Below are 27789 nucleotides of genomic sequence, written 5' to 3'. Positions count from 1 at the left end.
GAAAAGTGGAAAAAAAACAATTGACTGAGGACACTTATTTTCCATTTCAAAATCAAGTTTAAAAAGATTTATGTGATTGCCGTATGAAAGGAATTGTAAAATTTGTAGCATTATAGAAACAATGGCCTTAGAGATTTTAGAATCATTTGACCCAATTGATGGTTACTGTGTAGAAAAAAAATCACAATCTAGAAATTACCTGGCTATTCAGACTTTTTTTCTATTTCAGTTACTGAATTTTTTTGTCTTCAGAGTAAGAAAAATGTATCAAAATACATTTGTTTCACAAAGTGCAGATTTATTCTAAATTGAGAGCATGGTGATTTAAATTTGGAGTTGGGTTATGGATTCTTCTTATTTATTTTCATGTTTTAATTGCATGCTATTGAGAAAGTCCAGTTTTCCACAGACAACTTCCTTTCCTTGGTGTAATTTTATATGGGCATTCATGTGCAAACTTGAATTGTTAAAAAGTTCAGTGCAGAGCTGCAGCCTTCCTAATCAGTGACATGTTTATAAGAAGTTGAAATATGTGGAAAGAGCTGGCTGGAGAAGCTTCATTCCGAAGTCTGCATAAAATCAAGGTGGCCTGGCAGCTTAACTGATGGGTTTACATATGGTTTTTAACACAGTTGATTATGCATGCTGTTTTTCATTACACGTTAATAAATGTGACAGAGACACTGTCATAGCTTTTTAAATATAAAGAATACTTTGAAAATGGAATGCAAGCCAAACATTTATGGAACCCCAAAGCACCTCCAAGAGGCCCCAGGATCCCACTGATGTTGCCTATGCTAATTTAAGAACGTCTAGTTTTAGAAGATTACCAGCACTATAATTTATTGTTCTGCTTTATTTCATGGTCATTTTAAGCCAGTGTTTATGGCAAAAAATTATTTTGGGTTATCTGAATCCATGCCTTGGCTTTTCTAATGATCACTAAAACAACCTTATTTAGTATTTTCTATTTTAATTTTCTGTTCTGAGATCCTTTGAAATGTGTCTTATATGATATTGGGCTGGTTACATTTGGCCCATTCTGTGTTTGTAGAAATGAAGAGGCCATGGTGGTGAGATGCAATTACAAGTTTAATTGAGGATTTTAAGAGGAATTCCTTTATCATCTTCTTCCTTTTTCTTTCATTTTTTAAAAATAACTCTTCTGGGCCACTGTCCCAAGCTTTAGCTCACTGTTAGGCCTCCAACGACAGCAGCAGCAACAGCAACTTAAAACTCTTGAAAAATTTAAGTATTGCTACCAAATAGGATTTTTAGGTGCCAGGTAATACAAGTGATCTTTTACACAAAAATGCCTCTGACTTAAAATTCATAGTTTATCTTAAGTTATTTATACTATTAGTGATAATGAATGCTGCTGCTAAGTCACTTCAATCGTGTCCAACTCTGTGTGACCCCATAGACGGCAGCCCACCAGGCTCCCCTGTCCCTGGGATTCTCCAGGCAAGAACACTGGAGTGGGTTGCCATTTCCTTCTCCAATGCATGAAAATTGAAAAGTGAAAGTGAAGTCGCTCAGTCGTGTCCAACTCTTAGCGACCCCATGGACTGCAGCCTACCAGGCTCCTCCGTCCATGGGATTTTCCAGGCAAGAGTACTGGAGTGGGGTGCCATTGCCTTCTCCGGATAATGAATGACATACACAATTTTCATATGGATTTACAAGAGCTAGGGGATGTCCTCTGTGACTGGTAAGAGTTATTTGTGACAAACTTAACCTGGCCCATTCTTGACTGAACTTTTGACCTTGATCTCATTAACACTTGGTCTAAGGCAGATTAAAGGGAAGCAGCCTACTGGCTGCATCCTTTTGCTAAGTTGTTATTGCCTGGTTAAGGGCCTGGAGATCTGTGCATTTTAAAATTTAAAAATGATTAAGGGAATCCTATTATAAATTTTATTTGGGAGTCTTAGATTTAATCTTACTGTGATAGAACAAGTGGTTTTTGTGTTTTGTGTTAAATACATTAAATAATTGTCTTCGGTGACTGAGTTAAAGTGATTTTTGAGTTGTGTCAGTTTAATAAAGATGTATAACTTCTGTCTGTTAACTTTTGGATCATTATAGAACAGTGATTCACATATCTCTGTCATCAGAGATATTTGCTGATTATTTGCATTATAAATGTCTTTTTAAAGTATTTAATTCCTAAGTTACTTTTTTAAAGTGTCTGAAAGCATATAGTGGCAGAAAGAGTACTAAAATATAACTTGAATTACAAGCAAATTTCCATTTAAAAAATGAGAAATGAATTGACTATGGAATGTTCCCCTGATCTACTTTAATGCTGGGAAACTTTTGTTTTATAGTATTTTCTTATGATTAATACTCCATAAATATGATGAACATTTCACAGAAAGATGGGCACAGTAAAAGAAATGGCAAGGACCTACCAGAAGCAGAAGAGATTAAAAAGAGGTGGCAAGAATACACAGAAGAACTATTAAGAAAAGGTCTTAATGATGGATAATCATGATGGTGTGGTCACTCACCTAGACCCAGACATCCTGGGCTTGAAGTCAGGTGGGCCTTGGGAAACATTACTATGAACAAAACAAGTGGAGGTGATGGAATCCCAGCTGAGCTATTTAAAATCCTAAAAGATGATGCTGTTAAAGTGCTGCACTGAGTATGCCAACAAATATGGAAAACTCAACAGTGGCCACAGAACTGGAAAAGGTCAGTTTTCATACAATCCAAAAGAAGGGCAATGCCAAAGAATGTTCAAACTACTGCACAATTGTGCTCATTTCACATACTGGCAAAGTAATGTTCAAAATCCTTCAAGTAGGCTTCAGCAGTGTATGAATCAAGAACTTCCAGATGTACAAGCTGGATTTAGAAAAGGCAGAGGAACCAGAGATCAAGTTACCAACAGCCATTGGATCATAGAAAAGCAAGGGAATTCCAGAAAAAACATCTGCTTCATTGACTACACTAAAGCCTTTGACTGTGTGGATCACAACAAGCTCTGGAAAATTCTTAAAGAAATAGGGGTACTAAACCACCTTACCTGTTTTCTGAGAAACCTGTATGCAGGTCAAGAAGCAACAGTTAGAACCGGACATGGAGCAACAGACTGGTTCAAAATTGGGATAGGAGTACGTCAAGGCTGTATATTGTCACCGTGCTTATTTAACTTATATGCAGAGTACATCATGTGAAATGCCAGGCTGGATGAATCACAAGCTGAAATCAAGATTGCCAGGAGAAATATCAACAACTTCAGATATGCAAATGATACGCCACTCTAATGACACAAAACGAAGAGGAACTAAAGAGCCTCTTGATTAGGGTGAAAGAGGAGAGTGAAAAAGCTGGCTTAAAACTCAGCTTTCAAAAAACCAAGATCATGGCATCTAGTCCCATCACTTTATGGCAAATAGTTGTGGAAAAAATGTCAGATTTTATTTTCTTGGGCTCCAAAATCACTGCAGATGGTGACTGCAGCCATGAAATTAAAAGACACTTGCTCATTAGACAAACTTAGACAGCATATTAAAAAGCAGAGATATAACTTTGCAGACAAAGGTTTGTATCATCAAAGCTATGATTTTTCCCGTAGTCATGTAAGGGTGTGAGTCTAGTTGCTAAGTTTTGTCTGACTCTTTTGCGACACCATAGACTGCAGCCCATCAGGCTCCTCTGTCCATGGGATTTCCTGGGCAAGAATACTGGAGTAGGTTGCCATTTTCTTCTCCAGGAGATCTTCCTGACCCAGGAATCGAACCTGCATCTCCTGCATAGGAGGTCGGATTCTTTACCACTGAACCACCAGGAAAGCCCACAACGAGTGTGAGAGTTGGACCATAAAGAAGGCTGAGTATTGAACAATTGATGGTTTTAGTTGTTCCACAGTATGTGGGATTGTGCTGGATGAAGGATCAAACCCATGTTTCTGACACTGGCAGGTGGATTCTTTATCACTGAGCCACCAGGGAAACCCAATTGAAAAACAATGGAGGACATGAGAATAGTCATATGTTAGATGACAAGGCAGGGTATAAAATTATACATAGTATTACTCCAGTTTAATTTATGTACATCAGAAAAATCGAAGTATCTCAAAATATTAGTGTTAGTGATAATGGATAGTACTATTGTAGATAATTTTGGTTTTCTTATGTACGGTTGTCTGAATAAGAAGATGATTGATAACTATCTTTCCTTTGGAAAAAGATGCAAAGGCTTTCCAGGGCAATTTTTTGGTTTGTTTCCCTTTTGGGTTCAGTTTGTAATTGAACTTAGTTTTAAAAATTGGTATTTGGTTGAATGGCATAACTTTCTGATTAGAAGGCTCTTTTTCATGATAATATTTTGAGTGTTAGCATATTTTACTTTTAGAGCTGTTATGGGTCAGTTTTCATGAAGGCCATTTAGCTTTTGTTTGTTTCACTTCCAGATACTCTTAAATCTTGCTGGGCATATTACACATGAATTGTGTGTCTTGCTTGCCTTCTTAGTGTATAGCTTTGTAGAAATGAGTCGTCTGGGTTTCAGGAGGAACTAGGGAAGAGGGGTATGGTAAGTGTGGATTGAATGAGTGAAAGTCACTCAGTCGTGTCCAGCTCTTTGTGACCCCATGGACTATAGTCCATGGAATTCTCCAGGCCAGAATACCGGAGTGGGTAGCCGTTCCCTTCTCCAGGGGATCTTCCCAACCCAGGGATCGAACCCAGGTCTCCTGCATTGCAGGCGGATTCTTTACCTGCTGAGCTACCAGGGAATCCCAAGAATACTGGGGTGGGTAGCCTGTTCCATCTCCAGCGGATTAATCAGAATAAATCCATGACCAGAAAAACTGCTCAAAGACAGTGGGTTACTGAGTATTAAGTAGCTCTTTGTTTTTTATTGGTGTAAGGTTAGCTTTTTTTTTTCCTTCCATTTTTATAGTCTGATCTAAATACCTGATACTGATTAAGGGAATTACCTTGGGACTTCCCCTGGTGGTCCAGTAGTTAAGAATCTGGCTGCTGATGCCAAGGACATGGGTTTCATCCCTGAGCAGGGAAGATTCCACATGCCGCGAGGCAACAACGCGCATGCATCGCAACTTCTGAGTCCTTGATCTGCAGCCCGCGAGCCACAGCTGCTGCAGCCTGAGAGCTCAAGGGCTTCTTGTTGGTCTGCAACAGGAGAATCCGCTGCAGGGAGAAGCCCAGGCACTGCCATGAAGAGTAGCCCCCGCTTGCTGCAGCTGGAGAAAGCCCACCTGCAGCAACGAAGACCCAGGGCAGCCAAAGTAAATACATTAATTTAAAATACATATATTTATTTATTTGGCTGCATTGGGCCTTAGTTGAGGCAGGATCTTCACTGAGGCATGCGGGATCTTTTGCTGTGGCTCCAGGGCTCAGTTGCCCCACAGCACATGGAATTTTAGTTCCCCAAGCAGGGAACGAACTCGAGTCCCCTGCATTGGAGGGCAGATTCTTAACCACTGGACCATCAGGGAAGTCCCAATAAATAAATTTTTAAAAAATAAAAAAAAGATCTTAATATTTAGACTGTTATAAGAATAGTACCAAGAATATGCTGAGAGGATATATTGGGGCTTTAAAATGTCAGTTTTGAAGATTATATAGTAATTTTCATTGAATAATAATATTTTAAAAAGAAAAATGATACTATAGCAACAGCTGTAAAAGCACAACTTTTTCTGTTAATCGTTAAACTATTAGTGCCTGCGTAAGTTGAGTCCTAAATCTTTTTGTTCCCTGATAAGCTAATGGCTATATGTGATTAAATTCTAAAGACATGAAGATTTTAATGGTTTATTATGAAAAGTGATGTTTGACAAATAAGAGGCAAAAGTATAATTTGGGTAAAAAATGAATTGGAGTCATTAAGTATATGAGGATGTGACTTTACTGAACTAGGAGCAGGATTTAATAGGAATTATTTCCTATTAAAATAAATGGTGGATAAGTTCAATATTTATTTGCTGTTTGATTTTTATGTTTTCTTACAGGTGATTGGTCTGTTGGATGTTTTCACACCTGCAAGGTCTCTGGAGGAATTCAATGATGTGTGAGTAAATCTTCTGTATTTGCCTTCCTCAGCTAGAGTTTGACGATTACCAGCCCATTTTTACTCTTGAACCACTTTGCAGTATTAGATTTAGATTCTTTATTCCTGTCACCTAACTCTTCTGGGGGATGGGGGATGGATACAGAAGAGTGCATTTGGGTGGTATATATTCGTATTTTCACCATCTCAGGCACTTTGTTCCCTGTTTGGAGAGACAGTGGTGGGTTCTGGCAAGAGTTCCATGGAGAAGAGTATAGGGAGTTTTGAGCATGATGTTTATTCTCAAATCGTCTGTCCTAGCTTTTAAAAGGGCATGTTTACATCAGGAAATGTAGTGGAGCCCCATTCCATATGGTTTCTTCCATTTCTTTTATCCTGTGGGAAATACATGCTGATCTTTGAAGTATTGGATTTCTGTTCAGGGACAAGGGGCCAGCGTCACGAGTCTAGACAGCTGATAGATAGTGCTGATTGCCCCAGTTTTGTGACCATCTCTGTTGCTTTAGCCTGGAACACCTGGAAAGCAGGGCCTGAGATTCTTGGGAACCAGTAATCAGGGTCTAGGGAAAATGAAACAGGGAAGGAGAGAAAGCTGCTGTGAGGATACGTTATTAAGTTGGTCACCGTTGTGGGCAACTGGGATGAAAATTACCAAGGTCTTGTAGAAAGCTGTATGGAATGCGGCTCAGATGGGAGCGTTTACTTACTGGCTCCTGACTCCACTGGCAAGAGTGCCCTCACATGGGGCAATAGTGCTCTCACATGCCCAGGTTGCATATGTGTGAGTTCACAATAGATTCCAGAAGGTGTTGTGGGAGTTGCCCCTGTGTGAGTTCTCTGTTGTTCCTTTCCCGAAATCTGAATTAGCATACCTCCCTCTGGTCCCCAATTCACAGATAGGCTATACCATACGAGAGAAGGAACACCTTGAATTCAGAGTTACACATTTTGTCCTATTGAAATTTTGGTATTACTGGAAAGGATGACTGTTGTGAGAAATTGCAGATCCTGGCTGCCCTTCCACAGCCTCTACTCTCTGTTGACGCCAAGGATGAACTTAACTCCACCCATCCTGAGTTCAGTTTCTCCTTCCCTTATCCTAGGCCAAGTGCCCATTTCCCAGAGAGCAAGCTTGGTGGGTGGGAGAGATATACTATGTTTGAGCTTGTGTGTTCTGTCTAATGAAAGGGGAGAAGAAATGTAGAATATTAAATAGAGAAGGAGGAAATGTAACAAAAAATTTCCCACCACTTGAGGTTGGTTTAAGGAATGTGATATGACTGAGAGTAGACGGTGAGAAAAGGGGAATCTGGTCTAAGTGCAAGAACTCCACATTAACCTTGATCCTGCTGATGAAAGTTTGAGACTCGAGCAAAGGAGGGGAAAAAAAGATAATAACTAAGGACATCTGTGCTTCCTGAGCCCTGCTTGACATTACTATTAAGCCTCCTTACTGGATGCTACCCCGGCAGGGGCACGTGTGTTGCAAGTTGTTGAGTCCTGCTGTAGACTGCTTGGAGAAGAGAATATTGCAACTGCTTTTTTTTTTTTTTAACATTAATTAATTTTTACTTTTTTGAGGAATTAATTTTTTAGAGCAGCTTTAAGTTTACCACAAAATTAAGAGCTTTCCCCATTATCAGCATCACTCAACAAGAATGATATATGTATATATATATATTTTTTTTTACCAAGAATGAAGCTATTTGACACATCATAATTACCCAGAATTCATAGTTTATTGTAGGAGTCACTCTTAGTATTGTACGTTCTATGGATTTAGACAAATGTATAATGTCATACCATTATAATATGTTACAGTGTATTCTCACTGCCCTAGGAATGATGATTTTTTTTATATTCTACGTGTGGAAAAATTGCTCAAGTATTAATAATATACTTGGAAAACATTTGAATCAGGATTGAGCTCTAGCTCAAAATGTTAGGTGTGATGAGGATTGATTTTTTTCTTTTTTTAAGAAAGGAATTGATTTGTTGACCTGGGCTAATGCTGTATTTTGCCTCTCTCAGGCATATGAAATTGGATTATGAGCCTGTTTTCCCTGTGTCAACAAGCATATAAGGCTTGTGTCTTTGAGAGGTTAAGTTTTATCCATTGTAGGGCCTGTTGGCTCTTTTATCCATTTGAAGGCCCATTGACTACAAGCATACCCATTGAACAGAAGTTGCATTTATTTCTTCATTCATTCAATAAACACCAAGCAGGAATCTATTCTTTCTACTTAATGGGAGCTAGGTTCTATTTACTTATTAATTTCCAGCTTTATTGAGATATAACTGCAATACAACACTGTGTGATTTGGGTCATGATTCTTTATAAACAAGATCTTAGTTCACCTGTGGGGGGCAAATCTCAGTACTGTGTGTTGAATACTTGCTGAGCAGAGTGTTAGAACAGGGCTCAGGATAATCAGAAACACTGGTCTTTTCCCTGATGAAATCACAATCTTGTTGGGGAAATAAGTTAAAGACACTTTTGGAACCAGTTTAACAGTTGGCTATAAGACCTTGGACAGGTCACTTTGCCTCTTTGGGTCCCAGTTAATGTCTGTAAAAGGATGGAAATTGGGGGGGTTCACTTCTGAAGTGTTTTAATCCCAGAAAATCCGTGAAAATATAATGATGAACCTAAAGGATATCTTTTGGGAAATGTTTCATTGTTATCTTTTTATGATGTATGTATCACTGAGAAAAAAATCAGTGCTCTTTTAAGACTGTGGTTATTTCAGTGTTTTCCAAAGTCATTTTGGAATTTGCACAGGAGGTCAAACATCTTCACTGACAGTTGCAGAGTGTGCAAATTTAAATACTTTGAGAAAACTGGTATAACGTAGGCTCAGTGTTATGCAACACAATACCTGCACTTCCTAAACGCATTCAAATGCACATTAAAATAGCGTAAACGAAGACTGAGGCCTAAATGATTCTGCAGGCTGCCATGTTTAGAGCAGACAGTAATTTTGAACAAGAATTTTCTGTGCTAATTAAAATCTCTATTTTGCATATTTATAGTTGGCTTTAAATCATGTCTTATGTGTATTTGTCCCTTTACATTTCAGTTAGCACTTTTCATTTATCATACACTTCAACTTTTTCAGTTCAGTTCAGTTCAGTCACTCAGTCGTGTCCGACTCTTTGCGACCCCATGAATCGCAGCACGCCAGGCCTCCCTGTCCATCACCATCTCCCAGAGTTCACTCAAACTCAAGTACATCGAGTCGGTGATGCCATTCAGCCATCGCATCCTCTGTCGTCCCCTTTTCCTGTTGCCCCCAATCCCTCCCAGCATCAGAGTCTTTTCCAGTGAGTCAACTCTTCGCATGAGATGGCCAAAGTACGGAGTTTCAGCTTTAGCATCATTCCTTCCAAAGAAATCCCAGGGCTGATCTCCTTCAGAATGGACTGGTTGGATCTCCTTGCAGTCCAAGGGACTCTCAAGAGTCTTCTCCAACACCACAGTTCAAAAGCATCAATTCTTCGGCGCTCAGCCTTCTTCACAGTCCAACTCTCACATCCATACATGACCACTGGAAAAACCATAGCCTTGACTAGACGGACCTTTGTTGGCAAAGCAATGTCTCTGCTTTTGAATATGCTATCTAGGTTGGTCATAACTTTTCTTCCAAGGAGTAAGCGTCTTTTAATTTCATGGCTGCAGTCACCATCTGCAGTGATTTTGGAGCCCCCCAAAATAAAGTCTGACACTGTTTCCACTGTTTCCCCATCTATTTCCCACAAAGTGATAGGACCAGATGCCATGATCTTCATTTTCTGAATGTTGAGCTTTAAGCCAACTTTTTCACTCTCCTCTTGCACTTTCATCAAGAGGCTTTTTAGTTCCTCTTCACTTTCTGCCATAAGGGTGGTGTCATCTGCATATTCAACTTTTTACTGAATTTTAAATTTCTAGTTATTTAGGCACCCTACATACCTTCATCTGTAAGACTATACTTTTGAGAAGGGAATAATAAATAGGTGGTGAGTTCTGATCGTTAGAAGCGATGTTCAGTCACGGAATCTGATAGACCTGGTGTTTGGAAAATGTGGAGTTAGAAGATGAGTCCACCAAGTTGTTCTTGACTGCCACGTGATGTGGTTGTACAGATTACAAAATTTTATAAGATATAGCTAGATATTTTTAATGATTAGATACCATTTGGACATTTCTGTTTGCTTCTTGATGGTAATATTTGGCAGGAGGTGGCATGCATATGCCTTAGTGAAGTCACTCAGTTGTGTCCAACTCTTTATGACCTTATGGACTGTAGCCCACCAGGCTCCTCCATCCATGGGATTTTCTAGGCAAGAATGCTGGAGTGGGTTTAGCCATTTCCTTCTCCAGGGGATCTTCCTGACCCAGAGATTGAACCCGGGTCTCTCGCATTGTAGGCAGACTCTTTACCGTCTGAGCCACAAGGGAAGCCCTGTATGTGCATTATGCATTCTGCAAATATTTACTTGCCAATAGAAATCCAGAATCTTGAAATAGCCAAGTCTTTGCATACTATTTTCTGCCATTCCCCCCCTTATTTTACAGCTTCCCATCCAGGGTTTGTTACTCCCCTTGTTACAGTTCCTTATCTCTCTTGGTGAAAAGAGGTGTGGAAGTGAGATTTTCGATTCTACTGTGATTTAGCAGAAGACCTATAACAGGGTCAGTCAGCAGCCATTGTTTTAGTGAAAGCCAATGGACAGATAATTACCTAGTTTATTTAGCCTTCCACTAACTAAAAATGACTGTTCAACTACTAGGTGCAGCCTTTTATATCAGTGTAAAAATTGCTGATTATACTGAATAGGTAAAGGACATTTCTAGATTTATATTTAAGTATTCATTCTCTGGAGAATGTAGCAAATAAAATAGAAATGATCCTTGATGATAGATTGAGACTCTTGTTAATTGGAGAGAAGAGCAGTTTAAATGACCAAACAAAATAGAGGGTGGAGGTTCTGAAAGATCCTGCATAATTTTTGCTCCCATACACTCTCTGACCTCACCCAGTACTTTCCCCACTCACTCTCTCCATTCCAGCCACTCTGGCTTCTCTATTCCCTGAATACAGACATCCACATTCTCAGTAGGACCTTTGCCCGGCTTTCTAGTGTTGACTTGAAACACTCTCCCCACATATCCACATGACTGGCTCCTTCATTTCCTTCAAGACTCTATGAAAGGTCATTTCATCAGAAGCTTTTTTCCCCCTCACCATCCTAGCTGAAATACTACACTGTCGGGGCCTACTCCTTATGCTGCTTGTTCTTAGCAAATTTTATCATCATGTGTTTGTTATTCTCTGTCTTCTCCCTCTAGCTTGTAAGCTCTATTATTAGAGCACGGAGTTTATTTTCTTTCTTGTTCGTCTTTAGTAGTTATACATTTTCAGAAGTTGAGAGAGATGAACTGAATTATTTAATACCACAAATAAAATTGTACATATCTTAATTCTTTTTGGCTCTAACTACATTTTTATTGATCAGAGCTCTATTATTTGGATATTTGCTGACCCTTCTTGAATAGACACAATGTCAAAACTAAAGGCCTTTAGTTGCATATGGTCTCATTAATAAGATGAAGCATTAAATGCTTACCTACAATAACTTAAAAGGACAAAGTCAAATTGGCCATGTCATAGCAGTGTACAGGGTATTAAGTGATCTCAGACTGTGAGAGAACCTTAGTGGAGGAAAACCTCTAAAGAAGGTAGTAACTGTATTTGAAGAAACAGATGAGTAAGGATTGTGTGTAGAGCTTGAAATATATTCCAGATAGTCAAAGAAGGAAATGTATAAATTATACAGAACTGTGAAATGGAGACAATTAAAGGAGTAGATAACCCTTAATTTTTCTTTTGTACTTGGATAAAAATTGTGATACTAAATTCTGATTTTGTATGTGTGTAGCAGAGAAGAGTTGTTTTCCTAATTTGACTAATTGGCATTGTCTGCTTGGAAATAGTGCTTTCCTCCATCACTGAAAGAAATTCCTAGCCCAGTGGCTTGAACTTACAGAAATACTTATTCTTTGAAAATAGGTTGAGTGCTCAAGATACGTAATACAAGAACAGAAGCAACCTGGGAGAAAGATGAATGAGTTATCTGTATTGACAGTTGTATTTGAAATTTATATCCTTATCAGAGAGGTCTGCTAAAATGAGCATAGAGAGCTGGTAAAAGAGTAGGTGTCGTCACGGACTCACCTTTGAAATCTAAACAAATTATACATCCTTTAAGAAAATACCGTTCCATTTTTGTCTGATACAATCAGTAAGATGCCCTCTTTTTCTCAGATTAGCTGTTGTAAAAAGGTAAAGCAGCTTCAAGGTCTGGCTTTTAGTTTGAGACTCTCAAGAAAACTTTCCCTAATTAATTGCTTCATAATCCTGGGTTGTAGCCCTCCCCTGTGTGTTCTCCAGCTCCTTGATGCCCCCTTATATAGCTCTAATCATGCTCCATTACATGTGTATACATGCCTTCCTCCCATCTAAATTCTGTATCTTTTCCACTGTTGTACTCCCAGTGCTCGACAATAAGGATTTGTGGATGGAGCAGTTGAATGAATGAATAACCTTGTGCTTTCTAGTTTATGACTCGTTGGCAATCTAGTTGTCTGAATGCATGCCCAGTGCATTCTCTTTTGACTAACTTTTTTGTTTTATCCTGGAATATAGACCATACGGTAATATTTTGATTCTGGTTTGTTTGTTGCAGGTAATGTAGGGGGCACCTTTCAGTAATCTCCATTTCAAATGAGGAGGGTAGTATGTTGTGAAATAAACTGGCTAAGCTGCCTACCTGGCTGCTGGTGCTTTTACCCCTTACATTAGAACAGTCTGGTCTGTTTACCAGATAAGATCTTTGGCATGAGTATCTCAATAAGATATACCCTTTCCTGGTCTTACTAGTAATGCTATATGAGTTGTTCTGGGTCATTCAGTTCAGTGGTAATTGAGTGCCTGATATCTGCTAGACAATGTTTTTAGGTACTTTAGATACTACACAAACAAAAAAGAGCCCTGTCCTCCTTGAACATTGTACAGATAGATAGCAATAAACAATGAGCATGTAAAAGAGGAAATTAGATAGCATTTAGCAGGCAGTAATGCTATGGACAAGAAGAAAAGTAGAACAGGGAAGAGGAATTATTGGGCATGTGAGGGGGACAGAGACAATTTTCAAAGGGATGGTAAGGATAGACCTCATTGAGAAGGTGAACTTTAAGGAAAAATTTGAAGAAGTATAAAAATTAGACTGGTATATATATGGGAGAAGAGCATTCCAGGCAGAGGGATGAGCCAGCAAAGGTCCTGAGGCAGAAGACTGCATGCTGTATTGGAGTTGCAGCAAGGGGACCTGCATGGCTGGGGTAAGGAGGCCAGTGTGGAACTAAGTGAGAGCAGGGGAGAGAAGCAGATGAAGAAAGGAGAAAGATTATTGGGAACACGATCCTGGTTCATGTACGGGTTTATCTGCCGCTGAAAGGAATTTTGTCTTTAAGTGAAAGAGAAGCCTTTTGAGAAGAGTGAAATGATCTATTTTTCATTTTTATAGAATCACTCTATCTGCTCTTTTCATCCAAGAATCATTGGATGTATTTCAGAAGCATGTCATTACAAATTGTCAATCTTTATGATTATTTTAAATACTTTGTTTTAATACGGATATGCTTCTTTCCCTTTCTGATAATTTCTTTGTCAAATAGGGCCGACAGAAGTAGAAATGCCAAACTGTAGATTTTTTTCTGCATAGGTTCTTTCTAATTGTATTATGCTTTAAAGGCGGGGGAGTGGGGGCAGTAGGGTAGGAGTCTTGACAGTTGTATGTTTTCCAAGAAGTGATTAATAAATGAAGCTCTGCAAAGGGTGCTGTCTAGAGTACTGGAAACCACTTCCTTTTTGTTGTTATAGTACATTTTACTTTGAGAAATGATCATTTATGCTTTTTGTAGTTTTAAGTTTAAAGGAGACTATCTTCCCAAGAAAAGTGGCAAGCAGAATTTGTATCATCGGGCTGTGAAATCATATTTTCAGCCTTAAGCCTAATAAAGTCCTACTTACTTAATTCCTTTTTAAATGTGGGGGAACTAGATAGCTTTCCAGCTGTTGGTTGGATTTAATTATTGGAAGTGTATGAACACCAATGGGGCTTCCCAGGTGGCACTTGCCTGCCAACGCAGGAGATGTAAGAGACACAGGGGTTGGGAAGATCCCCTGAAGGAAGGCATGGCAACCCACTCCAGCATTCTGCCTGGAAAATTCCCATGGACAGAGGAGCCTGGTGGGCTACAATTCATAGGGTCGCAAAGAGTCAGACATGACTGAAGCCACTTAGCATGCACACGTGCATGAACACCAACAATAATAGGCACATCTTGACTAAAATGTAATTAAATTTGCTTCCCAGGGACTAATAGTGTAGAAATTATGTGGCATCTATTAATGCTCCTTTGGGATTGACTTATTTAAAATGTGCCTACCTACATTTTCGCCACACTCCCTTGTTCACTGCTTTTAAAAGTTGACGTGTCTTCCATAAGCGTAACTTTTCATGACACTTGCCTTTGTCCACTGTTGCAAAATTTATTTCGAAAACCTTGCTGTATGTGATGAGTTGGAATTTGACAATTGGTTGTCTCAGATTGGTCTTCTGGGCTTCATGGAAACAACATGTAGTGATTAGGTTAGTTCCTGCCAGACAGGTCTGCCATGAATAATGTGGTTCAGTTGGTTTGACTGGAGCCTAGGAGCAATGTTTGACAATTATTACTTTATAGACTGATTAACCTTATGTACTTACATAATGTCTTGACAGTCTCTTGCTGTCTGGAAATTTTAGTGATAAAATGGATGCGGTCTCTGATGGGAGGGCATTTAAAGGGAATTACATAGTGGTGGAATATTCCAACCAAAAGCATACTCTCTCTCAGGCTGTGCAGTCAGTGGTCTTCTGACTGTATAGAATTTCTTGAGTTGTTGGTAACTATTTAAACACAATACTTAGACTTAAAATTACTGTTTGCTTTGGTAATACTGCTTAACACCTTTCTGAACTAGCACTGCCATTATAGACTTAAGATCTTTAGGTTTTATTTCAAGACAAATTAAGATAGACTCTAGTTAGAATCACACAGAACAGCATTTCTTCTGTTTACCTTTTCTCCTCAAAAATAAAATATTTTTGAAAGTTGAAAGAATAACCCTCTCACTATTCAGTGTCATAAAATGTAATTATTTGCAAAACAGTCTTATAAAACAAAAGTTGGATTCCCTTTTCCTTAACCTAAGCCTTGCAAATTTTTATAATTGGTATTATGGGTATGGCAACTATTATCCCAGATTTTCTGAGGGAAGTCTTGATTCCACAGTATTAACCAGTTTTTCACAGTGTTCTCATATTTGCTGGATTGTGTATCAATCTGGGATTAAAAATACAGTGATTGATTAGGATAGACTATTGCAATATTTGTAAAACTTACATCATTCTCTTGACTTAAATTCTGTGTCATCTAGAAGAACTTGGAGGCTGTATGGGCTGTGATTTAAGATCATGGTCTTTGAGATCAGACCAGTTTTGGATTCAGCCCCTGACATGACCTCTCTTTTAACCTTGAACAGATAATATATACTTGTTCTGTCTGTGTTTCTTCCTCTGCAAAATGGTAATACTAATAAAACTTACAGAGTTGTTGAGAAGAGTGTATGAGACACAGGCATAATAAATAGTGGTTGGCATGGAATAAGCACTAATGCCTTTGGTTATGTTATGTTGAGCTTGGAACATCTCTTAAGTCAGAACAACCTTTATGAAAACATTTCAAAACATCCAGCATAGTTTAAATAACGTTTAGAGTTATCTTTCCTCAAGGCAATATAAACAAACATGCAAGTTTTAAAAATATGAAGTGCTGGACTTCCCTGGTGGTCCAGTGGTTAAGAATCTGCTTTGCAGTGCAGGGGACACAGGTTCGATCCCTGGTCCGGAAGATTCCACATGCCTCGGAGCAGCTAAGCCTGTGCACCACAACTACTAAACCTGTGCTCTGGGGCCGTGTTCTGCAAGAGAAGCCACCACAGTGAGAAGCCTGCACACTGCAACTAAAGAGGGTAGCCCTCGCTTGCTACAGCGAGAGAAAGCCCAGGCACAGCAACAGAGATCCAGTGCAGCCAGAAATGCAATAAATAAATAATTAAAAATCTTTAAATATATATATATGAAGTGCTAAAATCTTACTTAAGGTTACATCTATGCTAAGTCCTATTGCTCTTCATGAAATTGTGAACTGACCATAATAGCCGAACAGTGAAATTAAGAAATAGAAAAAAAAAATTCTTGTTTGAGGAAAGAAAGTAATAAATATAGTGGGCTGTGTGTGAAGACAGGTCATACACATATATAGCCATGTGAGGCATTATAGTATATTTAAATTGCTGGCTTGGTTTCTTTTCTTCCAAATTTATCAAAAATAGAAATGGAATTTGCTGGTGATCCAGTGGTTAGGACTCCACGCTTTCATTACCAAGGCCCTGGGTTCAGTCCTTGGCTGGGAAACTGAGATCCTGTAAGCCATGTGGTGGCCTAAAACAAACAGACAAAAATAACATATTAAAAAAAATAGTAATTGAAGAGAAATGAAATCAGACTCTTGTTTAATAGCTCAGCTGATATACATTCCGCCTCAGGAATGGGTAACGATTCTTCTAGTAGATAAAACCTAACTGAATTTTTAAAAATTCCACTTGTTTAGTACTAACTGTGGTTTTTATGTTCCCACAGCAGTGTGATACAGTAATGAGTGGGTGGGGCACTGCATCTAGAATATCTGTGGTAAACCTGTTGGGCTTGAATGTCATCATTCCCTAATCCTGTGACATGAGGACAGGATAAAAAATACGCAGCACCACACCTGTGAGGAGAAGCTCTAGAATACCTGACTGACTTGTAGATAAAATATTTCATTAAAGTAAGTGCAGGAATATTGTCAGTGGCCAGCATCCTTTTTGCAGTCATTCCTAAAAAAGAAGAGTTATAATTTGAAAATGTAAAGATATTTTTATTTTTTTTAACCAAAGTGTAGTTGATTTACAATGTTGTGTTAGTTTCTGGTATACAGCAAAGTGATTCACATATATATAGTAGTTTGTATCGGCTAATCCAAAAACTCCTAATTTATCCCTCCCCCCCTGCCTTTGGTAATCATAAGTGTGTTTTCTATGTCTGTGAGTCTGTTTCTGTTTTGTAAATAAGTTTATTTGAAGATACTCCTATTTTAGACCCTGCGATATGAAGTGGAAAATCTAACAGTGGATTTAAAAATATGGCCATGCATTTAGTTATAGCGTACATTTCTCGTGCAGTAATACCGTTTTTAAGAAAACTGATGCAACAGGATATCATTCTAATCTCCATCTTTTCTTTTTTTCTTTAATAATTACATTTATTTTTGGTTGCACTGGGTCTTTGTTGCTACACTAGGACTTTCTCTACTTGTGGTGAGCAGGTGCTGTTCTTCGTGGTGATACCCAGGCTTCTCATTGTAGCGGCTTCTCTTGGTGTGGAGCACAGCCTCCAGGCACGCAGGCTCTGGTAGTTACGGCTCACAGGCTTTAGTTGCCCATAGGATGTGGGATCTTCCTGGGCCAAGGATCCAACTCGTGTCCCCTGCATTGGCAGGCAGATTTTCATCCACTCTACCACCACAGAAAGTGTGAAAGTGTTAGTCATTCAGTCGTGTCTGACTCTTTGTGACCCTATGGACAGTTGCCCGCCAGGCTCCTCTGTCCATGGTATTCTCCACATAAAAATACTGGAGTAGGTTGTCATGCCATTTTGCCACGCCCTTCTCCAGGGGATCTTCCCAACCCAGGGATCGAACCCAGGTCTCCTGCATTGCAGGCAGATTCTTTACCAACTGAGCCACCAGAGAAGCCCCCACCACCACGGAAGTCCCTGTTTTGTTTTGTTTTTTTCTCTTGTCTTTAGAGAACCTAGGAAAAGATGGCAAGTTGGAACAAGTATAAAAATTTTTAGAAAAATAGACGACAGGCAGTGAAGTTAGAACAGTGATGTTGAAAATGAGCCCTCCATCAATAGTTACTAAGCTTTTAGCTGTCACTGTGGTACTTATTGGAGAAGGAAATGGCAACCCACTCCAGTGTTCTTGCCTGGAGAATCCCATGGACGGAGAAGCCTGGTAGGCTGCAGTCCATGGGGTCGCACAGAGTTGGACACGACTGAAGCTACTTAGCAGCCGCAGCAGTGGTACTTATTGAGTGGACTTCTCATAGTCTTATGAAGATCAGAGCTTTCTTAAGGTTCTGGATTATTGTGTAACTCTCCATTAATTTTTAGGTACCTGGTGACCCATCTCATGGGGGCAGATCTGAACAACATCGTGAAATGTCAGAAGCTTACAGATGACCACGTTCAGTTCCTTATCTACCAGATTCTCAGAGGTCTCAAGGTACAGACTAATAATTTTCAGAAATGAATTCTCCCTCTTTCTCTTCTATTTAGGGCTTAAGGGAAAACAAACAAGACTTTTCTCATGGAAGATTTCAAATACGATAATCACAGGTACAATCGTAGTATAATGAACCCCTGTGTTTACTCAGCAACCACAATTACCAACATACAGCTAATCTTGTTCCTTTCCTATTCCCCTAAACCCTGGATTATTTTAAGGCAAGTCTAGACCTCATATCGTTCCACCCCCTTGATACTTCTGTATAGGTATGTCTGAGAGTTAAGGTCTCTTCATTACATCTAAACAATAATAATAATTTCTCGATATAATCTGATATCTGTTGAGTGTCATGTTGAAACTTTGAAAATATCCTCAAAGGGGTTAATTTGGGGGTTAAAAGTGGGGGGGAATATCCTCAAAGGGGTTATCTGCCCCCGTGGAAGGGGCAGATAAACAATGGTTTTAAATTAAACCACCTTTAATATTTAGCAACTTTGAGTCCTTATTGTGCTCTAGAGCACCCACCAGAAAATAGGTTGAAAGCTCTATTTCAGTCATACTCCAGCTCTATGAATAGAGTTGATGGTATAGAAATCATAGTTATGGTCAGAGTATAGACTACTGATAATTACTTGTTCTGATTTCTAATCCTGCTCTTAATCCTAGCATTTCTTATTGACTCATAAAAAAGTAAAAATGCACTTCAGATATGTCATATAATATGATACGAGGTTGGAGATAACTTTTTCTTTCACTGATTATTTTTCTGTGTGTGTGTGCTTTTTCACAGTATATACATTCAGCCGACATAATTCACAGGGTAGGTATTGTATTTTGATTACGTTATTGGGATGGTCGGTGGGGAGATAGCAAGATCCTAGTCTAAGTATTTTAGCCATTGAAATATTGACTGATTGCAACTTTACTCTAGGTTTAAACTAATTAAAGAAAGAGGATGTATAGGTTTTTTGTTTTGTTTTGTTTTACCTAGTTAAGGCTAATTAGAACTAGGTAGTGACTATAGAATGGAAATTGTAGCTGGATCAAGTCTTTTATGTTTAGCTCTTCATCATTATCTTTAGGGAGAGAATTTATCAAGCATCATAAAGTTGATCCTGTCCTCTCTTGCTTCCTAGGACCTAAAACCTAGTAATCTAGCTGTGAATGAAGACTGTGAGCTGAAGGTAGGATGAAGTGACACTGGTAATTGTTTGTTTCGCTTTGTAATTATATGTTTGACTAGCCAGGCAAATTTATAAAGGGAATGAATTTATAAAGCCATGACTTTTTATCTGGAAATTCATATTGTATTGTCCTTAGGAATATCATTAGACTTTGAAATTTAAACTGGGGATTTATTTAGTAAGCTTTAGTTTGAGTGATATTGAAGGTAGTATCAGGTACCTTGTTTTCATTCTAAAATGAAGTTAAATTAGAAATTTAATATATTAGTGATAAAAAAGGAGAATTATAGTATGAATATCAAGAAAGCAGTCCTCTTGAGATAAAGCTGGTTTTAGAAAAGGCAGAGGAACCAGAGATCAAATTGCCAGCATCCGCTAGATCATGGAAAAAGCAAGAGAGTTCCAGAAAAACATCTATTTCTGCTTTATTGACTATGCCAAAGCCTTTGACTGTGTGGATCACAATAAACTGTGGGAAATTCTTCAAGAGATGGGAATACCAGACCACCTGACTTGCCTCTTGAGAAATTTGTATGCAGGTCAGGAAGCAACAGTTAGAACTGGACATGGAATAACAGACTGGTTCCAAATAGGAAAAGGAGTACATCAAGGCTGTATATTGTCACCCTGTTTACTTAGCTTATATGCAGAGTACATCATGAGAAATGCTGGACTGAAAGAAACACAAGCTGGAATCAAGATTGCCAGGAGAAATATCAATAACCTCAGATATGCAGATGACACCACCCTTGAAAGTGAAAGTGGAGAGTGAAAAAGTTGGCTTAAAGCTTAACATTCAGAAAACGAAGATCATGGCATCCGGTCCCATCACTTCATGGGAAATAGATGGGAAAACAGTGGAAACAGTGTCAGACTTTATTTTTTTGGGCTCCAAAATCACTACAGATGGTGACTGCAGCCATGAAATTAAAAGACGCTTAGTCCTTGGAAAGAAAGTTATGACCAACCTAGATAGCATATTCAAAAGCAGAGACATTACTTTGCCAACAAAGGTCCGTCTAGTCAAGGCTATGGTTTTTCCTGTGGTCTTGTATGGATGTGAGAGTTGGACTGTGAAGAAGGCTGAGCGCCGAAGAATTGCTGCTTTTGAACTTTGATGTTGGAGAAGACTCTTGAGAGTCCCTTGGACTGCAAGGAGATCCAACCAGTCCATTCTGAAGGAGATCAGCCCTGGGATTTCTTTGGAAGGAATGATGCTGAAGCTGAAACTCCAGTACTTTGGCCACCTCATGCGAAGAGTTGACTCATTGGAAAAGACTCTGATGCTGGGAGGGATTGGGGGCAGGAGGAGAAGGGGACGACAGAGGATGAGATGGCTGGATGGCATCACTGACTCAATGGACGTGAGTCTGGGTGAACTCCGGGAGTTGGTGATGGACAGGGAGGCCTGGCGTGCTGCGATTCATGGGGTTGCAAAGAGTCAGACACGACTGAGCGACTGATCTGAAGAGAAAAGGCAGAAACCCACTCTTTCAAAATAATTCAAACAAGAGATAATCTATAAAGAGCAAGCAGCCCTGGAATTTTTTTCTTTGTTTCATTTCTCATTTTACTCAATTATTTGGAAACAAAATTTACAATAAAATGCAACATTTTAAATGTACATATGAAAATTGTTATAGCTCTGTAACCAACACAATTATGATAAAGAACATGTCCATCACTCCAGAAAGTTCCCTTGTGCCCCTTCCTAGCTAGTCCCCACCCCTCTACGCCTACTTCAGACGACCTCTGATCTGCTTTCTGACACTGTAGATTTATCTTTTCTGGAGTTTTATACAAGTGGAATCATACAGTATTTTTCTGTGTGTGTCTGACTTTCGCTTAGTGCAGTATTATTGAGATCCATCTGTATTGTGTGTATCAGTAGTTTATTCCTTTTTGTTGCCAAGTAAATCCAATTTATGACTGTACTACAGTTTGTTTATCTATCACCTATTTATAGACAGGGCTTCCTTGGTGCTCAGCCATAAATAACCCACCTGTCAGTGCAGGAGACACGGGTTCGATTCCTTGGTCTGGGTCGGGAAGATCCCCTGGAGAAGGAAATGACAACCCAGTCCGGTATTCTTATCTGGGAAACACCATGGACTGAGGAGCCTGGCGGGCTGCAGTCCATGGGATTGCAAAAGAGGCAGAAACAACTTGGCAAGTAAACAGGACAACTGATAGACACAAGTGCTTCAGTTTCCCCTCAGAGCTGTGTAAAGCTGCTGTGAATGTTCATGTTCGTGTGGAACATATATTTTAATTGCTCTTGGATAAGTGCAAAAGCAGAGCATTTTTGTTTCGTTTTTTTGTATTTTTTTTTTTTTTTTCTTTTTTTAGTTCTTGCTGTGTTCCTATGCATTCTAAGCACAGACCAGGAAATATGTTATGCAAATGCTTTGTTGTTCTTGCTTTTTAATATGCACTACAGTTTTTTCCCTCCTGCTTTACAAGCCTTAAGAGTTGGACTATTCAGTGCCTGATTGTTCTTTTCTCATTAGATCTTGGATTTCGGACTGGCTCGACATACAGATGATGAAATGACAGGCTATGTGGCCACCAGGTGGTACAGGGCTCCTGAGATCATGCTGAACTGGATGCATTACAACCAGACAGGTACTCCTTGAACTGGTTACTTAGGGCCTTATTGATCCCATGTTAGGTATATTTGGGGTTCCCAGAAGTGGATATGGGGGAGTAGGAGGAAACATTCTTTTTCTTCCCTCAGGAAACATTTAAGTCTACAAAAAGAGGATATTTCAGTTGCTCAAAGAAAGTAGGGTTTTTCAGACTCTGTGATTTAATTGGCTTTTTACTTATTTTGAACATATTCTTTCATATTCATATTCTGCCTGAAGACATTGGGTTCATAATATTAACTTTCAATATTACTTGGGAGAATCCACCATTTCTACCAGTAGGAAACCTTTGCCCCTTTGTGAACAGCTTATTTCTCTTGCCGTAACTGTGTTTTGACCTAGCCCACCTATGAAGCCCTTTAATTTTGGTGAAGGTTTTAGCTTATTTATTTGTATAAAAACATTGAGTATGAGTGTTGAACTTCAGATGCCTTAAATATTAATTAGAGTATTTCAGCCCCAGCTGTAGTTCCATTTGTAGCCAAGTTTGATAAGAGTGACTTTGTATATACTTTTATTTCTCTTTAATTTTGCCAGTTGATATTTGGTCAGTGGGATGCATAATGGCCGAGCTGTTGACTGGAAGAACATTGTTTCCTGGTACAGACCGTATCCTTTAAAAAGTTTTGGGTTCTTGTTTCTTGTCTGTATTTTAGTGTCCATGGAAGTGTATCGCTTTTACCTGTCTCTTGGAAGGACTTAAAGTTACTTGTTTCTATCGTCCATGGTGAGATCTGCCCTCCTGCGGAGTATCTTGCCTTGCCAAGAAAGAGGGTGCAGTTTACCTTTATGATTTGGAAAAGTTCCTCATAATCTGGCAAACCTTTAAAATCTTTCATATGTCACCTTTTTTGCTGCAGGTTCCTTATTAATCTTCCCACAGCCATTCTGCGACTGAGTATGTTGGTGAGAAGTTCTAGACCTCAATGACTGGTTTAAGTCTGTTTGTACCAACACTCAGTGAGCACAAGATAACCATTTATAAATCAGGGATATCTTGCTTTTATATTTGGTTTATATATTAAAAAGGCTGTATTTGGTCCTTGTAATGATACACTTGCTGACTTCTTATATTTGTTGCTTAAAAACAAATAAACGCAAGAAGATAAGGTCACCCTGTCGTGTACCTTTATCTCCCTTCAGCATGACTTTGTTTTTATCCCAGATTGTAACCAAACTTTAATTTACTTCCAGATTTATTGTCTAGTTTATGGTTTATCACAACCCCTTTATTTTAGTCCCTTTTCTATCTGCTGCATGCCCATTTCACAGTTTAGTAATAATATCATCAAAATGTGATTTGTCGTAACCCTCATCAGTTCCACTTGGGGAAGATGTTTAGGCAAGAAAAAATTTTTAAATTTATATCTAGAATTAGATCTGAAGATTTTTGTTAAATTCATTTACTCGCCCTCCACCAGTTTGGTTGAGCATTTAGAGATGCTGCTGTTTCCTGTGTTCTATCACAGTTAGAGACCTAAAAGCTGTTTTAGCATCTCACCTAAGCAGACACACTGAGTTTATAAACCAGAATGTAAGTTCACTGGCTTACAGTTGGGATCATACTTCTGGGGTGACTGTGATGTTCATTTCACCAATCCACGTATTCTAACTGTCTTCTGCTAGAATGTATTTTACTAATGAACTGAAAAGCCTCTTCCCTCAGCTGTCAATTTCCCTCTGAATATTACTGGATTGATACAGAGTATAATTTCCCTATATGGCTCACCTTATTCCTTCTCATCCCTGGATTCTAATTTTAATACCTAATGTTTCCCCTTTGTCCTTTGTTTCATTTACCTTATACCTGTTTCTTAGAAATTTGACATACACATTATAGTCTAAGCTAAGAGAATGAGGGACAGTTTGTGATTTTCCTTTTCCTCTGAGTCCCATTCTTTACTCTGTCTTCCTGAGCATTCTGCTCTGATGTTCTCCTCTGTTCCTCTTGCCCCTTCCTTTCCTTTATTTCCGTATGTCCATCTACAGTCGGTCTCAGACACTCATACCTGCACAGACACACAAAGTGGTGGAGAGACACGGACAGTAAAGCATGCTAGTTACGAGCACATGTTCTGGCATCAGACTTGCAGGGTTGATACTACTTAGCTCTTTTACTTCTGGCTCTGACTTGGAGCCAGTTGTGTAACCTCAGTCTCTTGGTTTCCTTAACTGTAAAATGCTGAGAATAGTACATAGCTCATGTGAGAATTCAGTGAGATGACCTGGAAAGGACTAGGAGCAGGGCCTGCCAGTAGATGTTCACCATCATCCTCATCAGTGATCTTTGGGAAGAGTTTCTCCCCTTCACCTTCTCACTTTATTGTCTACTTAAACATCATTAAAGGCTGTGTTTTTTTGTTTTATTAAAAATTGTTTTAACAGCTAGTAAAGGATGGATCCCCTTGACAGGCTACTGGTTTCAAAGCAGTTGTGTGTGCCTTTGGTTCTGTCTCAGTTACAGGTGCCCACTGATGGATCGACCCTTTTAAAATGCTAACTTTTGGCCTCTGTAAGAAGTGTTCCTTTTTATGCATACTTCTTTTCCCTCAATGAGCTTTAGGAAGAAAACCTAGCAGTTAAGCTTTTTACTAGGAGATTCTCTTTTTTAATACATGAGAATTCTTTTCAAAATGTTTATTTTAGTAATACACTGTTCCTTTTCTACTTGGTTCCTTTTCAGGCAGATGTTCTCCTGGATCAGGAAACTTGAATTTGGAAGATTTGTATTTGTAATATGTATAACTCCCTTCTTGTCCGTTGCTACCTGTGTGGATGTAGCTTTGATTGCCTGACAAGGGGAGAGGAAAGTGTTTTCCGTTACTTTTTCAAGTCCCCAGTTGATTCTAATATGCATCCAGTGTTGAGTACAACTAGAGTTTAACCAAGTTGAATTTTAGTTTTAATCTTTCAGGCTGAAAGTTACTTAGTAGTTTTTCCTCTTTTTTTTAGGTACTGATGAGATAAAAGTTTAAGAATCTAGAATTATCCACCTGGGGATCTAGAAAGATGCTAAGAAACATCTAGTCGGGCCCCCTGTTTTTATAGATGAGGAAGCTATAAGAACCCAGAAAAGATAGATACGAATGTATCCGACTCAGGCCTCCGTTTCTTTCCAATATTCTATTTTTTGCCTATTCTCCTAATTTCTAAAACTCATTTTCTTAAAACCTTTGCAGAATGTGCTGGCCCCACACACTCTTCTGTTGCTCAGAAAGGCACACAGCTACTGCTTATTTATGATTTTAAAATGCAGCTGAATGCCAAGGCAGCCTCTAGAGTTTGCTCTTTACTTGAGTGCACAGTTCTCTCCCTGTTTTCCTCATTTATTATTCATCTTGCATTTGAAACTGGTGGTTTTAGCTTCTAGATAAGAACCATCTAATAGAACTTTCTGTGGTCTTACAAGTAGTTTATGTATGTCCTGTCCAGTATGGTGGTTGGTAGCTACCAGCCACATGTGGCTGTAGAACACTTAAAATGTGGCCGGTGGAACTTAGAAGCTGAATTAAAAATATTTTTGTAGTCAAGTGTTTTCACATATAATTTGCCACTTTATTTTTTTATTGTGGTAAAATAAACATAACATGAAATTTACCATCTTAATCCTTTTCAAGTGGACAATCCAGTGGCACTAATTACATTCATAAAACTGTGCATCTGCCAGCACTGTCTATGTCCAAAACATTTTCATCACCCCTAACAGAAGCTGTACCCGTTAAACAAAAACTTCCTCTTCCCTCTTACAGCCTCTCATTACCTCTCTTCTACTTTCTGTCTCTAAGAATTTGTTTATTCTAAAAATTTAATATTAAGTGGGCTCACACAATATTTGTGTTCTTGTGTCTGAATTATTTCACTTAGCATGTTTTCAGGGCTCATCCATATTGTAGCATGGATCAGACCTTCATTCTTTTTTTATGACTGAATACTATTCCCTCGTGTGGCTATACCATATTTTATTTATCCATTCGTGTGCTTGCAGACGCTTGGTTGTTTCCCCCTTTTGGCTGTTGTGGGTAGTACTGCAGTGAACACTAACGTGCAGGTACCTCTCTGCGTTCCCCTTTGGCTTCTATTGGCTGTGTATCTAGGACTGGAATTGCTGGGTCATGAGGTTCCTCTGTGTGTAGCTTTCTTGAGGAGCAGAGCAGTCATTGTTTGTCACAGCAGTTTCACTGTGTTACATGCCCACCAGTGATGAATGGGCAGTTTCTCCATATCTTCACCAACAGCTGTTTCTTCCTCCCTCCCTCCCTCCCTTCCATCCTGCTTTTTAAAATTATAGCCATCCTAGAGATACCAAGTGGAATCTCTTTGTGCTTTTAATTTGCATTTCCTTAATGACTAATGATGATGAGTATCTTTTCCTGTGTTTACTGTTGGTATGTCTTCTTTGGAAAAATACTTGTTTGAGACCTTTACCTACCTTTTACTTGGGTTGTCTTTTTGTTGTTGAGTTTTAGGAGTTCTTTATATATTCTGTAAATTAAGCCTTCACCAGATATGCGATATGCAAATATTTTCTCCCATTTTGTGGGCTATTCATTTTTTTAATAATGTTGTTTGATGTACAAAAATTTTTTTAAATGAAGTTCCAATATATTTTTTCTTTTGTGTTCATGTTTTTTAGTGTTATTTCTAAGAGTGTATTACCAAATTCAAGGTTGTGAAGATTTACTGCATTTTCTACTAAGAATTTTATGTGTATATCTCCTATACTTAGGTTTCTAATTCATTCTGAATTAATTTTTGTATGTGATATGAGGTTGGGGTCCAGCTTTATACTTTTGCATATGGACATTCAGTTGTCCCAGGACCATTTTTTGAAGATTTTTTTTTTTTTTCCATCGAATAGGTTTGGCACTTTTGTCAAAGATCAGTTCTATTCCATTGGTCTGAATATCTACCCTTATAGCAGTACCACACTGCTTTGATTATGGTAGCTTTATAATAAGTAAGTAAGTCCTTCAACTTTGTTCCCGTTTTCAAGATTTTTTTTTTTTTGGCACTTTGGGCTCCCTTAAAATTTTATATGAATTTGAGGATAGGCTTTAAACATGTCTACAAAGAAGGCTGAATTTTATTTATTTATCATTTTTGACTGTGCTGGGTCTTTGTTGCTGCACTGGCTTTTCTCTAGTTGCTGAAGGTGGGGCTACTCTCTGTGTGTGGGGGGCTTCCCGCTGTGGTGGCTTCTCATTGCAGAGCGTGGGCTCTGGGGCATACAGGCTTCAGAAGTTACTGCCCCTGGGCTTGGCCGTTGTGGCTCCCAGGCAGCAGAGCACGGGCTTAACAGTGGCGACACGTGCACTCAGTTGCTGTCTGGTGCATTTCTTTCAGTGATGTTTCATAATTTTCAGTGCACAAGTGTTTTACCTCCTTAGTTAAATTTATTTTTAGGTATTTTCCTAACATCTGTAAG

At 38.9% G+C, this 27789-nt stretch overlaps 1 protein-coding gene across 5 annotated transcripts in view; it reads left to right on the top strand.

Annotated features, from left to right (window-relative positions):
• Positions 1-27789, top strand: part of MAPK14 (mitogen-activated protein kinase 14) — a 75162-nt gene that overhangs the window by 27208 nt on the left and 20165 nt on the right. For all 5 annotated transcript variants that reach the window (XM_006050391.4, XM_006050390.4, XM_044930802.2 and 2 more), the window contains exons 3-8: positions 5993-6051; positions 18418-18529; positions 19323-19352; positions 19669-19716; positions 22227-22341; positions 22902-22973. In XM_006050391.4, coding sequence (XP_006050453.1) covers positions 5993-6051; positions 18418-18529; positions 19323-19352; positions 19669-19716; positions 22227-22341; positions 22902-22973 — 436 coding nt within the window. The remainder of the gene's footprint in view (positions 1-5992; positions 6052-18417; positions 18530-19322; positions 19353-19668; positions 19717-22226; positions 22342-22901; positions 22974-27789) is intronic.

The sequence above is a fragment of the Bubalus bubalis genome, chromosome 2 (genome assembly GCF_019923935.1).
Source record: "Bubalus bubalis isolate 160015118507 breed Murrah chromosome 2, NDDB_SH_1, whole genome shotgun sequence".
Lineage (NCBI taxonomy): Eukaryota > Metazoa > Chordata > Mammalia > Artiodactyla > Bovidae > Bubalus > Bubalus bubalis.
Note: the sequence above shows the minus strand (reverse complement) of the source record. Positions and strands in the feature narration are given on the sequence as shown.